This window comes from Bombina bombina, chromosome 1, assembly GCF_027579735.1.
Source record: "Bombina bombina isolate aBomBom1 chromosome 1, aBomBom1.pri, whole genome shotgun sequence".
Lineage (NCBI taxonomy): Eukaryota > Metazoa > Chordata > Amphibia > Anura > Bombinatoridae > Bombina > Bombina bombina.
Window position 1 is genome coordinate 1,306,063,881 of NC_069499.1, and position 15,814 is coordinate 1,306,079,694.

Consider the following 15,814-nt stretch of genomic DNA (forward strand, 5'->3'; position numbering starts at 1 on the left):
TTAAATCTCAGCCATAGCAAACTGTTGCATATAGTAATATATTAGCATATTAAAAAGATTCTTTCCTCAAAAAAATACCGAGAGCAAAGTAGATTCCAAAGTTTTTTTTTTTTTGTTTAAATAAAAATTGAATTGTTTATTATTTAATTCTGCAGTTACGTATAAAAGAAAAGGAGTTTCACATTCTTACCGCCAAGACAAAGTAAAAACAGTGTGTGGGTGAGATAGCAATGCTGTCTTGCCACTGCACGTTTAGACAGGAACTCAAATGGTGACCTATTCTCTAGTAGTTAAGCCAGAACACCATTTTTCCTAGAGATTGTAGTATGGACAAGTTAGATTTACCAAGGACAGTGAAATTAATATTTGCTCATTAAAGACGCACAACTATCAGAACAAAACAAAAAAATTTCCCATGAGAAAATGTCAAGTATATAGCAGTAGTAAGAGTAAAGGTTGAAGGTATGATTTACAACACTTCCGGCAGATTCTTCCTGCATTACTATAATTCAATACCTACTTTTACTCGCAATTTCATAAACACGCTAAAATAAGTCACTAAAGAATATTTAAAAATTCTTTACTTAAAGAGAACAGGAAGTGGACCTTAAAGTGACATTAAACTTTAAAAATAAATATATCCCTCTAATTATGGGTACAGCCATTTTGGAACTAAGATTTCACTAGCAAATGTGAAAACACTTCAGTAATGGAATGCTGTGAAAGCTAGATGATTTCAACACGGTAGCACCAATGACTAGAGGGAGGCAGGAAACCATCTATACTATGCCTATACATTGTTTTGAAGCCCTGGCCCTGATTCTCTGGCTGATAGACTTGTCCCACTGTTTTACTGGCGTACAGTGGGGACATGCCTAAAACAAACACCAAAACCCTACACACAAAACACATGAAGAGTTTACAAGTAACGCCACTAGAAATGCTTCACTGTTGTCCTCTGTCAGCGGGATATTTTTACTTTGACAGTTGAATAAATTTGCAGATTTTATTCTACACATCCAGTAGTGCCTGCTCTTTTTAGGTGGTTGTATGCTTAGGGGTTTGACCCGCCGCTGCTACGGCACTTTGGAAGTATTGGGTGACCCGTTTTAGTTTAATTCCAGTAGTCCCAGCTGGAGGACACCATACTCAGTGGATTTATTCACAAACACAACCACCACCAATGTAAAAACCAGGAGGAGTGACATTTTACAGTTTAGTAGAATTGGTGAAATGTAGATCATATTCACTAGTGAAATAAGATCTATGAATAAGCAGCACAGACTTCCTAGCTTAACCCATAGAAATAAACACTACCAAATGTTAAAAATATAAAAACACTTTGCCGTCTAAAGACAGCATATTTATTTAAAAAGATAGATGTGTAGCAGCATTAATAAAGTAAACAAGGTAGAGAAGGGGGGGGGGGGGGGGGGGGGACACATTGCACACTAGTCGATTCACATGAAGCACAGCAGGCCACACATAAACCTGGCAGTCAGATTCAGTCACTTTCCCTGGTGCGGAGCAGCTAGATTGTACGGCGCTAGCACCTTTTTAGCAGCATAGTAACCATCTCAGTTCTGTGGCTAGTTTACAGGACCTCTTTAAATAGTAATTTTTTTAAAGTTTAAAAAGTGGAGCGGTCCTCTTCAAGAAAGCAGTTCCCACACAACTTTAAAACAAGAATTCTACACCGTCTCCATGTGCAGAAACTCTACAGTCAAATCCAATAATCAAAAGAACATTTCATTCTTTAAGATCAGACTTGTGTTTTTCTTCACTCCGTGGAGGTGTGAGTATTCCAGATGGAATTGGTGAAACCCCGGTTTTTTTCCTCTAACAGTGCCTTTTTAATATTCGCTTTATCCTGCAGGGATGAGAAAAATAATAATAAAGCTACAAAGATAAAATAAAAAAGAATACCATTTATTTTATTCATTGTAAAACTGCCGCATATGGCCACCGCAAGCAGCATAGGGCTCATCTCAGACTGATTTCTTCTTGTGCAGCACACCAAAAAATACAAATTGTATTTGCACGTTGCATTTTCAGAAGTAGAAATCAGTCTCCGAAAAGAGCCCAAATGGTGCTGGCAGCTGCCACATTCTGCATTTGTTGTACAACAAATAAAATCCTGTGGTGAAACATTTTAATTACTCTATACACAGGTTAGCTTTAGAACTTGAATTTACAATATTGCAAAGGGAAATAACCGGGTGTTAAAGGGACATGAATCCCACCTTTTTTTCTTTCATGGTTTAAACAGATCATATAATCTTCAACAATTTTCCAGTTTACTTCTATTCTCTAATTGGCTTCCTTCGCTTGGTAAGTCTTTATGAAAAGTATACCAAGGGAGGTTCAGAAATAGAGGTGGAGTATTGGGAGCGAGCTGTTGATTGGGGCCTGAACATTTATGCCTCTCGTCATTCTCACGCAAAAAAAAACCTTCTGGGGCACAAATACAGTAGAATGGTTATTGGTAACTATTCACTGTACTATTATTTTCCTCCTGTGCCTGCAGCTCTCTACAAACGCTCCAGTAAGTTAAGCTCTGCATCTTCACACCGGACCTAGCCAACTTGGAATTGAATTATTCTTGCACCCATACGACCAGAGGTGGTGCACACATGCAAACCTGTAACTTCTGCTTTTTATTGGGAAAGTTAACCCAAAGTGAAATGTACAGCTGTCAAAAAGATGGCATCTCCAATCTTAGACAGTGCACGTTTCTGTCAAAGAATGCAACAATGTGTGTACCAAGATGGTGGCGCCCTGTATAAAGATGCAGAGCTTTACCAGCAGGCTTCTTGTAATGGGTTTAAAGAGCTGCAAATACAGGAGAAAAGTCACGTGTTAATTGGTAACCATGCTACTTTAGATGTATTCAGCAGTTTAATGTCCCTTTAAATCATCCAAATCACACTAGTCTCTGGCCATCTGTATTCATATAGTCGTTCCTTTTCACCACTATTGTTCCTGTGTCACTGCAGATTTCCAACCCCTACTTAAGTCTCCAGTGGTTATGAAGCCATAAGGGGATTCTGATTACTACTCAACCCAGTCAGAATGAACCTATGTATTTATAGATATATCCCCTAGAGCCAGTACTACTACTACTACTACTACAACTTCCACTGTGTCTAGATTGTGTATCACACACAATTTGAACATGACAAAGAGAAACTGTAGTCCTAGCATGTTACAGGCTTAACCATTTGTGCAGAAGTTAGCATTGTGCGCACCTACACCAACATGCCTTTATTACAGAGGCCATACATAGAGTAACTATGCATGGGGAACAAAGCCCTTGCCACTGCGGTTAACACCTTGTATGACCAAAAATGCCATGCTGCTTTAATAGACAAGGCATTCTTTCAAAGTATGCTCATTTCACAGACGCATCATTCCCAACACCAGCATTTTAAGAAAAATGTAATTACCATCAGCTCCAAGCAGCCAGTATGTGTCTGGATGTTGTGCATGTCCTCAATATCGATTCCTCTGAAGAACTTTAATTTTGATTTTCCTGCATCCTTTATAGCCATTGGCAAAAGGAACCAACCATTTTATACACGACTCCAACTCTGTCCATTCATACCCTGAGGAGGTACAAATCAGGGTATATTAAAAGAATGATAAAATAAAGCAAAAAGTTAGAAAGTATGTAAGAGTAACCAACCTGAAACCTTTTCCACAAGCTCGGCACATGAAAAGTGATATAAAGCAGAGGCAGCAATGACTCCATAAGGGTATCCCAAACAGCCAACATCAAGAACACACAGATTCCAGCAGCTAAAAAACAGAACATTTTCCACATTAAAAAAAAAAATATATATATGGGGAGGACAACATAAAAGCTTGTCTATATATAAAAAAAAAAAAAAAAAAAAAAAAAAAAAGCTATAGTGGTTCATGTAATTAAGTTGCATTCCAGCTTCAGAGCACTTGTGATGCAGACCCCCCTCATAGCCGAAATTGCACCAGTGGTGCAGCATCTGCTTCCGACAGGTTCACCTGTCTGAGAATAGCTCTCCCATACAATTTAAATATAACAGCTGTGTTTATTACACTTGGTATAAATATTGTAGATGCACTGCTCCACTTCTGACACAATTGTAAATACAACTAATGGGAGGGACACATAAAACCTGTTTACAAATGGATACTTACCTCTGCTATTTGGATATAAAGCTTCTGTGGGTATTGGGGAAGCAGCAGTTGTTGGCACTCCTCTTAGGTATGCCACTTGCAAAAAGACATTCAGCCAGGAGACTATAGTCATTGGACTTAAACACCAGTTAAGTGCCTACAAGATAAAATAAAAAGTTTGTCAAGAACAGCAACTAAATCTGTACAGCACAAATTTAGGATTAAAAATTACCTTCATGATTAGCAACTCCATGCTAAGAATTTCTTCTTCTGTACAAGCACCATCAGTAATGAAAGCAAATTGACAAAGCTTTGGTGGGTAGATTTCCTGTAAAATATTATAAATAAAGTCAGACATGTTCGTTCAGTCATACAATATTAAGCCTAATTTAGCACTATTTCCCAAGCCCTAAATACACGCAATGGAAACCTTTTACACACCTCTAGTTTTGCAGCTATGAACAAGGATGCAATCCCAATAAGCTGTAACCTAGTCTTCACTATATTCTGTTGTGTGGCCATAAACTATCAAAGAAATCCTGTGCCAAATAGAAAGTCTCTCTGTGAAGCTTGTAGACTTCAGAAACCTGTTATGGGGTGAGAAAAACAAACACATTAAAGTCAGAAGAATACTAAACACATGCATCACAGAAATTATTAATATTTTCATAGACCTTGTAATATAAAAGGTGAGAACAGTAGCATTTTTAATAAAGCAAAAACAGGATAAATTGCTTGTGCATATTACAAAGAGCCTCAAAGACATATTGAAAAGGGAAACCTGCTTGTCACTCTTCCTTTATATTTAAAGAAGATATATATATATATATATATATATATATATATATATATATATATATATATATATTTTTTTTTTTTTTAAACATAAAACAGCAAAGAAAGGAAGTTGGTAGATATATTAGTATACAAGCAATTATTAAAAAAATACCCCATCAGAAACTGGCTACTCACCTCCATAAGCCAGTCAAGAAGAATTGCTCGCATGCCAGGCTGTAGCTGAGGGTGTCTGTCAAAAAAAGTCCTTGTCTCTAGGGTAATTCCGATCCTTGTTTAGCATATTTCTCCACACATCATCCTGATTAGCCCAGCTATAAAAAAACAAAGCAGTGTCAGTGCAAATGTTGGAAAGATCTGGGCAGAAAAGAAACATAGGTGCTCATGCTCCCATTAAGAGGTGCCACTAATACAAGTCATAATGCCTCAGGTTGAGGATTTTCATTTCATAGTACCTGCGTTTCATACAGTATTTTATGAGCTTTGAGAGAAAATACAGCGTTGTCATGAGAAATCTGACTCCATTTCATATACAGGACATGGATTTTAGACTGGCCGCTTGAATTTCACAATGACATGTCCTCCTGCATTTATGCCAAGAAAATAGCCGCATGCAGCATTTTTCCACCAACAACTAAATTTGTTGAGTAGGTTTCTGGTGAGTGAAAAGCACCATGGATGCTTTCAAAGCACAGGAACATGTAATGTGTGTGCCTAGAATTATAGGGACAAGTGCATTGCTGCTCTTGAATCTACCTAGGTATATTTTTCAACAAAAGATGTCAAGAAGTAAATTAGATAAAAGTAAATTGGAAAGTTGTTTAAAAAAAAAAAAATATAAATAATTTTTTTATGGCCCATCTGAATTGTGAAAGAAAAATAGCGTTTGATTTCCCTTTAACACCTGAATTTTCAAATATAAAATAGAAGACACTCAAAGGACAGTGACTGTATATACACAAATGTATTAATCCCTTTGTAGCGGTATAAGTGTTCACATCGGAACGAAGTTCTGATGTTAAACATTAGTAAAAATGAAATCACACGATTTTCAAGGTAAGGATCGGATCATGGGGAGGGGGGGGAGAAGACTGCCTACGCTGCTAGGCATTCCCAACAGGCCAATCTTTGTTTTTCGTCAAAGAGGGAAGCTGCAGGCCGCCTTATATATGGTAGGACATTAACACTTTTATACTTTGGCAGGTTATCCTTTTTTTTTTTTAACTTTGTGAAATTAGCGTGTACAACGGACACACATGCTTCAGAGGCTTTAAAAAAAAAAAAAAAAAAAAAAAATAATATGTTAAGAGCACGCATAATCCTAGTGCCGATGAGCTGATCTTCTAACAGAGAGGTTTAAGAAGCCCCTTACATACAATGTACTAGAATGCACATTAAAATAAAATATCATAGGAGTATCCAGTGATCCTCATCTAGTCAATAATCAAATACTAGCAAAATATTTATGGATCTTGTAACAGAAGTTAAAATGAATGAAGAAATTAGGAAAGCGTAAATCATAGCGGGCTAAGAAAAATGGTGTTCCTAAAAGCATTCACCCAAAGTATACACAATTTTATTTAACCCCTCAACAAACCAAGGATGTACCAGGTACGTCCTACAAAAAACGGGTAATGACCAAAGAGACGTGTCTGGTACGGGCACCAGGAGTTTTGAGCGCTGGAAGCGATCATGATCGCTTTCAGGGTATTGCAGCGATGCCTCGATATTGAGGCATCGCACACTACCCTTTTTTTTTTTTTAACAACCGATGCAGAGAGAGCCAGTCTGTGGCCCTCTATGCACCGGGCAGCGATGGTGCAGATTGTTGGTGGCATTGAAGGGATAGCAGGGAGGCGGGTGACCTACCCATTGCTCGAGCAGTTTCCAGTGAACGGGTATTAGAGGTCCGGGGAGTGAGTGCATGACCGCTACACTATAATTTTTAAGGTGAAAGGGAAAGGATGGGAGGTGGGAATAAGTGTTGGGAAAGGGATTTGGGAGGGGGGGCGGCTTATTTAACAAAAACAGCCAATTTTTTTTTTTTTAGCAAACTGGATACTTGCAGACAGCTGCCAGTACCCAAGATGGCAGCAGAATAGGTAGATGGGGGGGGGGGGGGGGGGGGGGGCGGGGGGATTAGAGAGCTACAGGAAATTATACATACACACCTCTTATTTTAGCACTGGCAAACTTTCTGCCAGTGGCATAAGATGGCTGTGACAATTGTGAGGTGGGGAGGGAAGAGAGCCGTTTTAAGAGGGTCAGGGGGTGGGATGTGTCAGGTGGGAGGCTGATCTCTACACTAATGCTAAAATTAACTCTACAGCTACCCAATTAACCCCTTCTCTGCTGGGCATAATACAAGTGTGGTGCACAGCGCCATTTAGCTGCCTAATTACCAAAGAGGAGAAATCGATATAGATAGTTACAACCATTTGTGCCATAATTGCACAAGCTGTTTGTAAATAATTTCAGTGAGAAACCTAAAGCTTGTGAAAAAGTGAACGATTTTTTTTTTTTATCGCATTTGCAGTGAAATGGTGGCATGAAAAATACCAAAATGGGTCTAGATCAATAACCGTGTTTTCTACTAAAAAGTATACATGTGAAGGGTTATTCAGGGGATTCCTAACAGATATCAGTGTTACAATGTAGCTTAATCGCCAACTTAAAAAAAAAAAAAAAGTTTGGAAATAGCAAAGTGCTACTTTTACTTATTGCCCTATAACTTAAAAATTTAGGAACTAGTTAGCTTGGGTGTTTTTTGGTGGTTGTACATGTGTAACAGATTTTAGGGGTCAAATTAAAAAAAAATTTTTTTCTAAATTTCTTCATCATTTTATTTATTTTTTTATAGTAAATTATATGAAAAATAATTTGTCTCTTTATAAAGTCCATTTAATGGCAAAAAAAACTATATAATGTGTGGGTACAGTAAATGAGTAGGAAAATTACAGCTAAACACAAACACTGCAGAAATGTAAAAATAGCCATAATCCTTAAATGTAAGAAAATTGAAAAATGGTCTGGATACTAAGGGGGTTAACAAGACTGATTGCAGAATAAGCAAAAGAGGGCCGTTAGTTGCCCACAATGAATTAATAGACTCTGCCTCAAACTCCTCATTTTCAGTACAAGGTTTATTTCTTAGAATGAACTGCATAATAATGACAATGCAATAGCACTTAAAGGGGACAGTACACTGACATTTTTTATATTAATTTATTTTCAATGACCTGTTATGTAGGAGAAATTATAATTTTATTACTTAACTATCCTGCACCCCACTGAGTGTAATTTCTTCTGCTGGCTGTCTTTACTTAGGGCTATTCATTAGCTGAGACTCCAGTATAGGCTGGGAAACCAAAAGCTAAATCAGCTATTTCAAAGGCCAAAATATGGGTAAGGAGCTACTTGTAAAGAATTTAAAACACTCCACCGGTAAAATGGATCATTGGGAATAATTTAAATGGGAGAAAATGTTTGGGTGAACTGTCCCTTTAATCTGAATCACAGGCTCAATGTATACACTGCAGTTTTGCACATGGTCAGAAATAAACTTGTGCACAATTTGATAAGGAAAGCAAATTGGAAAGTCTAAAACTAAATCACTAATTTTGACTTAAGGTGTCCCTTTAAAAACACAAAAATAAATTGAATGCGCCTCACTAATTATGGGTGCTGCCATTTTGGAACCTCTGAAGGATAGTTGATGCACATATGCCAACACATCAGAACTGAAGCAAAACCTAGATTTCAAAATGGCATCACTCATGACTAGAGCTATGTGGGGGATAACCTCAATAACTAAGATTCTAAATGTTAGTGTAATATCACTAAAAAATGTTTTATATAATATGAAACACTTTCTTTCAGGATTCAGATAGCACATACAATTTTAAACAAACTTTCCAATTTAAATCTTAAAAAAATTAAAATCTTAAATCGTCCTTTTGGTATCCTTTGTTTGTAGGAGCAGCAATACACTACTGGAAGTTATCTGAACACAGGCAAATCAATGACAAGAGGCATATATCTGCAGCCACCAATCAGCAGTTAGTTCCCTGCAGTGCATTACTGCTCCTGTGCCTACCTAGGCATGTTCTTTAACAAAGGATGCCAAGAGAATTAAACAAATAGAAATAAATTAGGTTGTTTAAAAATTGCCCTTCAATCCTTTGCATTTAGCTATTATGGGGTAGTAATGTTGGTTCAAACCTACAGCTTGCACATGCTGGCAAACTGGATCAGAGTAAAATATGTTGAGGAAAACTCGTGTACCCTAATCTTGGGAGTGGAGAACACACTGACTGGACTGAAGCGAAGAGATATGAACTGTGTGAAGCTGAGAGATTGTGGTCCATGCTCTTCTTTGCAGGTGTTGGAATAACCTTGTGTGGGCTTTTACAGATCATGTCACGTGTCAGTGCCCTAAAGATGGAGAAAAAAAAAAAGTTACCGGTTAATAAAATCACCAAAACCGTGTGGTGTGTGTGTGTGTGTGTGTGTGTGTGTGTGTGTGTGTGTGTGTGTGTGTGTGTGTGGGGGGTGTGTATATACGGTTAATAAAATCACCAAAAACCCATATGTGTGTGTGTGTATGTATATACGGTTAATAAAATCACCAAAACCATATGTGTGTGTGTGTGTGTGTGTATACCAAGCATGTATGGACTTGTGCCTACACAGGTGTGTATTTAGATTCATAAAAATTATGAACTAAGAAGGATGTCTATATAGTTTATAAAGCTATAAAAAATATGAATAACCACCAATTCAAGTCTTATGGCAATTAAAAGCATACATAAGTATATAGTGTACCCCCAAGGGCCATTTTAGTTGGTGCACCACCTGGTGTAAAACTTTAATCAAATACAAAGCTAGCAGGTAGCATTAAATGTTAACATTTGATGCTCAAATCATCATGTAATCATTTCTAAATGTCAAGTTATTTATATTGCACAGTATTACACTACCTCCACCCGGCTAGCAAACACTTCTGTTAAGAACACTAAGTATATAATAACCCTCACTCTTTTTAAACCGAGTTTTTACAGTGTTCATTATGTAAAGCTTGGATGTGTTGATTTGACTAGTCCAGGCAGGCTTTTAAGGCCTACCACAGTGAAGAGTAGAGGCAATATGAAGCGTAGTAATATAAAATGTTACACAACAAAACTATATTACAATAGTAAAACTAACATATGTGCAACTAATGGTCATCCAAAATGTCAGAACACTTACAAAGCAGAAAAGGGACGTTAAGATTATTATTTTTTATTCTAGAATTTAAAATACATAATTTTGCTATAAACTGTTTTTTGGAATAATAATAATCTGCCATATAAAACTAAAGGAAGTGATGCAGACCCCAACCATACCCTAATATTATTTACCCTGTAATCATATTGCTTTTTCTTTGTCATTTCCAGATTATCCACCTTTTCATCTGGGTCTTGCAAAAACTAGAACACAATAATAATTGAAATAAGTGTCCATAATGAATGCATAAAGTTAGCTGCACAACACATGGTTCTTTGTATGGACTTACAATAGCCACATCTGCCTTTCTTTTCCTTGAGCGCACTGCAGTGCATTCTGTCCCATTTTCTCTTGTGCTCCCTTGTTCTGGACAACTGTTGAAAATATTAAAAAATATATAGTATTAACAATGTGGATGTAAGTTAATAAATCACAAGCAGTATAAATGTCTGTATTGGTGTATAGTGAATGTTTAGAACATACCTTGTAACAGGCATCCCACAGCTGTATTGCAGATCGTGTGCTTAAAGTGTCTGAAATTAAATAAACATATAAATTGTTTAGAGGTAAGTAGCAACAATTTGGGAAGTGGAAAAGGGTGATAGTGTCCCTGCCCCTTATGGAAGTTTGCCGCCGGTAAGGTGGAGGAGAGGAGGGTGGAGATAGAAACCAGCGTTCTAAGTGCTTATAAAATATCGTCTAACTGGAGAAGAGACCCTAAAATGTGAATCCCCCCCCCCCGAAGGTGCATCCTGAACGTGCATCTGCCCCCCACTAAGGCAGACAAGGCAAGAAAGATGGCCGCATGAAGGGAGGGGGGTAACAGGCGTGCTCTCCACCCCCAGCCTGAAAAACAAGTCAGGTTCAAATAAAAAAAAAAAATCTTTAAGTGCCTGTCACCCCACCAATATATTCTGGGGGTTACTATATTAAACGAAATGGTGCAGAGCAGTAATACAACTGATAAGGCCTCAGCTATACAAAGCACGAGAATAGGAAGTCATATAAAAGTATTCTCCCATTAATCATTACAGCTACATACCGGCTCAAAGGAATGAATGAAGGACACGACTATGGGCCACTAGACTGTGTCCCCATTACCATGAGCAGGAACACAATGCCTTTAACACGTTAATCTTACCTGGAACTAGGGGGCTCTGGTAGCACCGTAGAATTAATCCGGGGTGACTGGGGTGCAACGTGGGCGAGTGAGACTAGAACTTCAGTTTATCTGTATATGGTTGGGAACTTTTACATAGGGACACACCGAGTACACAGGGATATAAATACACTGCAGATAAATAATACGATAAATAAGTAAATATGGGTTCGGTTACATAAATAAGGAGAATGTGCAGCGGAGTATATATATAGCACGGTAACGGGAGAAGCACGGGTTATGCGGTATGAAGGGCGTCACAGTGCGCCTCTTAGGTTTACATGGGGTTCCATAAGGTAGCGCGGGTGTCTGAATAGCTTATGCAAGCAGTTCGTTGCAGAGCGGTATATAGAGGTCTATGTGTCGCCGCCCCTCACTTGCGCCGGATCCGGGATCCCGCTCGCAGCGTCCCGCACACTGATCCTGCGCGGCGGGTTCAGTCTCTATAGGCCGGGGGGCGGCGGGACATTCAAACTGCAGCCACAAAGCCGCGCTTCTAGCTTCTGCCTCCGGACGTTCCTTAGGTAACCCGCCCGGTATATCCACAAGCAAAGAATAAAAATATTAACAATAAGTCTCTAAATTCCGCCGCTCTCCCCGGCCCAGATTATAAACACCTCACCGGAGAGCAGCGGCGGAGGCCGGGCGGGGCCAGTAAAAGAAGGGGCAGGCACAACACAGCGAAATGGGCGTGTCTACGCGTGGGGGCGTGCCAAGGAGAGAGGTCGCGGTTAGAGCGAGCCTCTGTGTTGATAGGAATGTCATTATTAGGGCGTGATCATTACGAATGGGCGTGGTCGACTACCCGGAAGTGATGTGCGGCACATGGTGTCAAGGAGCTTGATGTAAACAACAGGAGTGAGTACTGTACTACTGTGTGACTGTACTTACATCATATGCTTAATAGAGGAAACAAGTTGTTTGAAGCAAATTATAACTTTTAGCGGATCTTCTAAATTGATTGATGAGTTACAAAATTTTCAAAATATTGGCGCTGTGGATTGTGCAAGAAAATGTCCCATACTAGTTTGTGTGATTTAATGGTCACGAGATAAGATATCTGTACCTGTAGATACGATCTTGTGTAGACGTTTTAGGGCGTTGGGTAAGAGTTGTGTTATGATAGAAATGGACTTTGCCGCCTTTTTTTTAAGATTGAGGACTGTTAGGGTCTTGGTGAGTTTTAAAGTGATATAACTTAATCCCCAAATGAGTTATAGGGACGTAAAAGCCAACATGTTCCTTTCATTATTCAAATAAAGAATTTCGTTTCAAACAACTTTATAATTTACTTTCATTATCAAATTAGCTTTGTTTGTTGGTATCCTTTGTTGAAAAGCATATGTAGAGTGTCTCTGGAACAGCAATGCACTACTGAGAGCTGCTGATTGTTGGTGGCTGCAGTTATATGCTTCTTCTTATTGGCTCACCCAATGTGTTCAGTTTGCTCCAGTAGTGCATTACTGTTTCTTTCAACAAGTCCCTTTAGCCCAAAACTTTTGTTTTTCATGATTGAGATAGAGCAGTGATTTTCAACCTTTTTTTTGCCGTGGCACACTTTTTTACATTACAAAATCCTGCGGCACACCACCATCCCAAAATTTTACAAAATACATACATGACATATTGACATTCATTCACAAACAATCATAATGATTGTCTGTGAATGAATGTCAATATGTCATGGTTGTAAATGATGCCTGATGAGCCTGTCACATACCTCCCAATATTTCAAAATTTGAAAGAGGGACACCCCCGCTGGCTGGAACTGTTCTGGAGGAGGAGCAAAGCTGCCCCAGCATGCATGGGGGATTGAAGTGTTGCTGCGTGAAGAGCCGGCACTAGACACATGTTGTGGTGGGTGGGGGTTCCTTCCAAGTGTGAACATGGGTCGGGAAGCGAGCTGCCACTGCGCTGTTACCCTCAGTCATCATCTCACTCAAAATAAAAACACGGCCCAGAATAAAAAACAAGTACAATTTTAAAAATATGTCACACTGTTGTCAGTCTGCCGCGGCACACCTGAGGATCTCTCACGGCACACTAGTGTGCCACGGCACACTGGTTGAAAAACACTGAGATAGAGTATACACATTTACTTATTTTATCAAGTTTACTTAGTTGTCATGGTATTTATTGTCAAAAAGAATACCCAGGTAGGTAGCATGCAAGTGTCTGGGAACTATATGGCAGAAGTTTTGCAAGAACGTTTATTAATTCTTTTTAACAAGCGGCGTTCAGTTCTTTTTTGGAGCCGGATTTATTTGTTTGAAAGTGCAACACACAAAGATCTGTGCAAATCCAAATCTTTGTGTGTTGCACTTTTAAATGAATAAATCTGGCTCTGAAATATGCCATATGTCACTACCTGTGCCCATATTCATAATTTGTTCATAGGAGTGCTTGACAAATGCATATACCTAGTTACTACTCACTATACTATTATTCCGCCTGTGCCAACAACTCTCTTTAACCCCTTACTGGTATTGGTTGGTCAAGCTCCACATTTTCTGGGTGCCACCATCTTGTAACGTAGGTATTTTTGCACTCCGTGACAGAAGGGGTGCACATTCATAGATCAGTGACATTTTCTGCTTTTGAAAGCAGTATTGTGCATGATGCAGAGCAGGAACATTACATTTTTTTAGTCGCTGCATTACTCTGTATTATTTCTGTGGCCTTTTTTTATATTTTTTTGCAACCTTTAAACTATGTGTGAAAAGTGCAAAATTCCGATGTAGACAAATTCCGATGTAGACAAATTGAAATCACACGATCGCAAGATTTCAATTATTGGATCGGGTCTGGGGGCGTCCCTATGACGCTAGACACGCCCTCCAGACCGCAATCAAATCCAGGAAGCGCAGTTGGCTTTAGGACAGCCGTTGGCTATGACGTTGTATTCCGTCATAACAGCGCTAAAGCCCAGCGCCGTTTTGACGGAATACAACGGCATAACGGTGGCAAAAGGTTAACTTAGACTTTTAATAATAAATAATAATAATAATTGCTAGTTTTAAGGAGCTAGGATCTTGTTCTTAGTATGTATGAATGTATATATGTGTGTGTATGTATGTATGTAATTGTATATGTCTCTCTACTCTCTCCATCTATACTTCTTCGCTGGGTAAACTTATCAACAGTTATGGCTTCAAATATCACCTCTATGCTGATGACACCCAGATCTACCTCTCCTCTCATGTCAGCGACTGCTTATCCGGTATTTCTTCCTGGATGGCCTCTCACCACCTAAAGATTAACATGTCCAAGACTGAGCTCCTTCTTATCCCCCCCTCAAGCTCTACGCCTACTTCTGACTTCTCTATCCCTGTTGACGGCATCACCATTTCCCCATCGCCCCAAGTCCGCTGCCTCGGAGTCACACTTGACTCAAATCTATCCTTCATCCCCCATATCCAATCGCTTTCTACATCCTGCCGCAACCATCTACGCAATATTTCCAAAATTTGCCCTTTTCTGAGTGCTGACACCACAAAGCAAATAATCCATTCCCTTGTTATCTCCCGACTTGACTACTGCAATAACCTACTTGCTGGCCTTCCTCTTTCCCGCCTCCCCCCTTCAATCCATCCTAAATGCCTCTGCCAGGCTGATCCACCTTTCCCGTCAATCTGTATCTGCTGCACCTCTCTGTGAGTCCCTTCATTGGCTCCCCATTCACAGCAGAATTAAATTCAAAATTCTCACCCTTACATACAAAACTCTCACCAACGCCGCTCCCCTCTACCTATCCTCTCTAATACACAAGTATACTCCAGCCCGTCCACTAAGATCCAACAATGACCTGGTCCTTGCATCCGCAACTATCACCTCCTCTCATGCTAGACTACAGGACTTCTGTCGTGCAGCACCTACCCTCTGGAACACTTTGCCCTAATCTGTCTTCCTTTAAATGTTCCCTGAAGACTTTTCTGTTGAGGGAAGTCTACCACCCAACTCAATAATAAATTCATTTCACTTACCTAACATTTCCCTCATCTAACTCTGTATTAACATCTTTACCAATCTTGCAGTACTCGCCTCCTGTTTTTCAACCTCCTACCCTTCTAGATTGTAAGTTCCCATGGGAATAGGGCCCTCAATCCCTCCTGTATGTGTTTGTAAATTTTGTCCTGTCTCTTAGAAGTTTTATATTATTGTTTTATTTAAATGAATTGTATCCATGGACAGCGCTGTGGAATATGTTGGCACTTCATAAATAAAGTATAATAATAATAATAATATATATATATTATGTATGTATTTTGTTATGATTTGTGCAGTGCTTTCTAAACTGTGTGTCGGCAGCAGTGTGTAGGTGTGTCACTGCTTCAGCACAAATTTTTTTTAATTTAAAATGATTTAAAATGTTTTTTTTTTGTTTCCGCCTGCCTGCTACGCATATCACATAGTTGACTCGTGATTGATACCTAGTGGGTC

General features: G+C 39.1%; 2 protein-coding genes across 2 annotated transcripts in view; one reads left to right on the plus strand and one right to left on the minus strand.

The window, feature by feature from the left end:
• Window positions 1–1,323: 1,323 nt before the first annotated feature.
• Window positions 1,324–12,013, minus strand: CCNE1 (cyclin E1). The gene is given in 19 exon segments (XM_053701799.1): window positions 1,324–1,824; window positions 1,826–1,870; window positions 3,447–3,551; window positions 3,553–3,605; window positions 3,686–3,798; window positions 4,163–4,236; window positions 4,238–4,312; window positions 4,388–4,483; window positions 4,597–4,682; window positions 4,685–4,742; window positions 5,128–5,193; window positions 5,195–5,264; window positions 9,235–9,254; window positions 9,256–9,329; window positions 9,332–9,384; window positions 10,324–10,418; window positions 10,505–10,589; window positions 10,699–10,748; window positions 11,357–12,013. Coding segments are annotated over 18 exon segments (1,257 nt in total). The 5' UTR covers window positions 10,713–10,748; window positions 11,357–12,013; the 3' UTR covers window positions 1,324–1,749.
• A 152-nt stretch (window positions 12,014–12,165) lies between these two features.
• Window positions 12,166–15,814, plus strand: part of LOC128648883 (uncharacterized protein F13E9.13, mitochondrial-like) — a 93,301-nt gene continuing 89,652 nt past the window's right edge. Inside the window, 1 exon segment of the mRNA XM_053701813.1 lies at window positions 12,166–12,232. The gene's annotated coding sequence lies outside the window, so the exon portion shown is untranslated.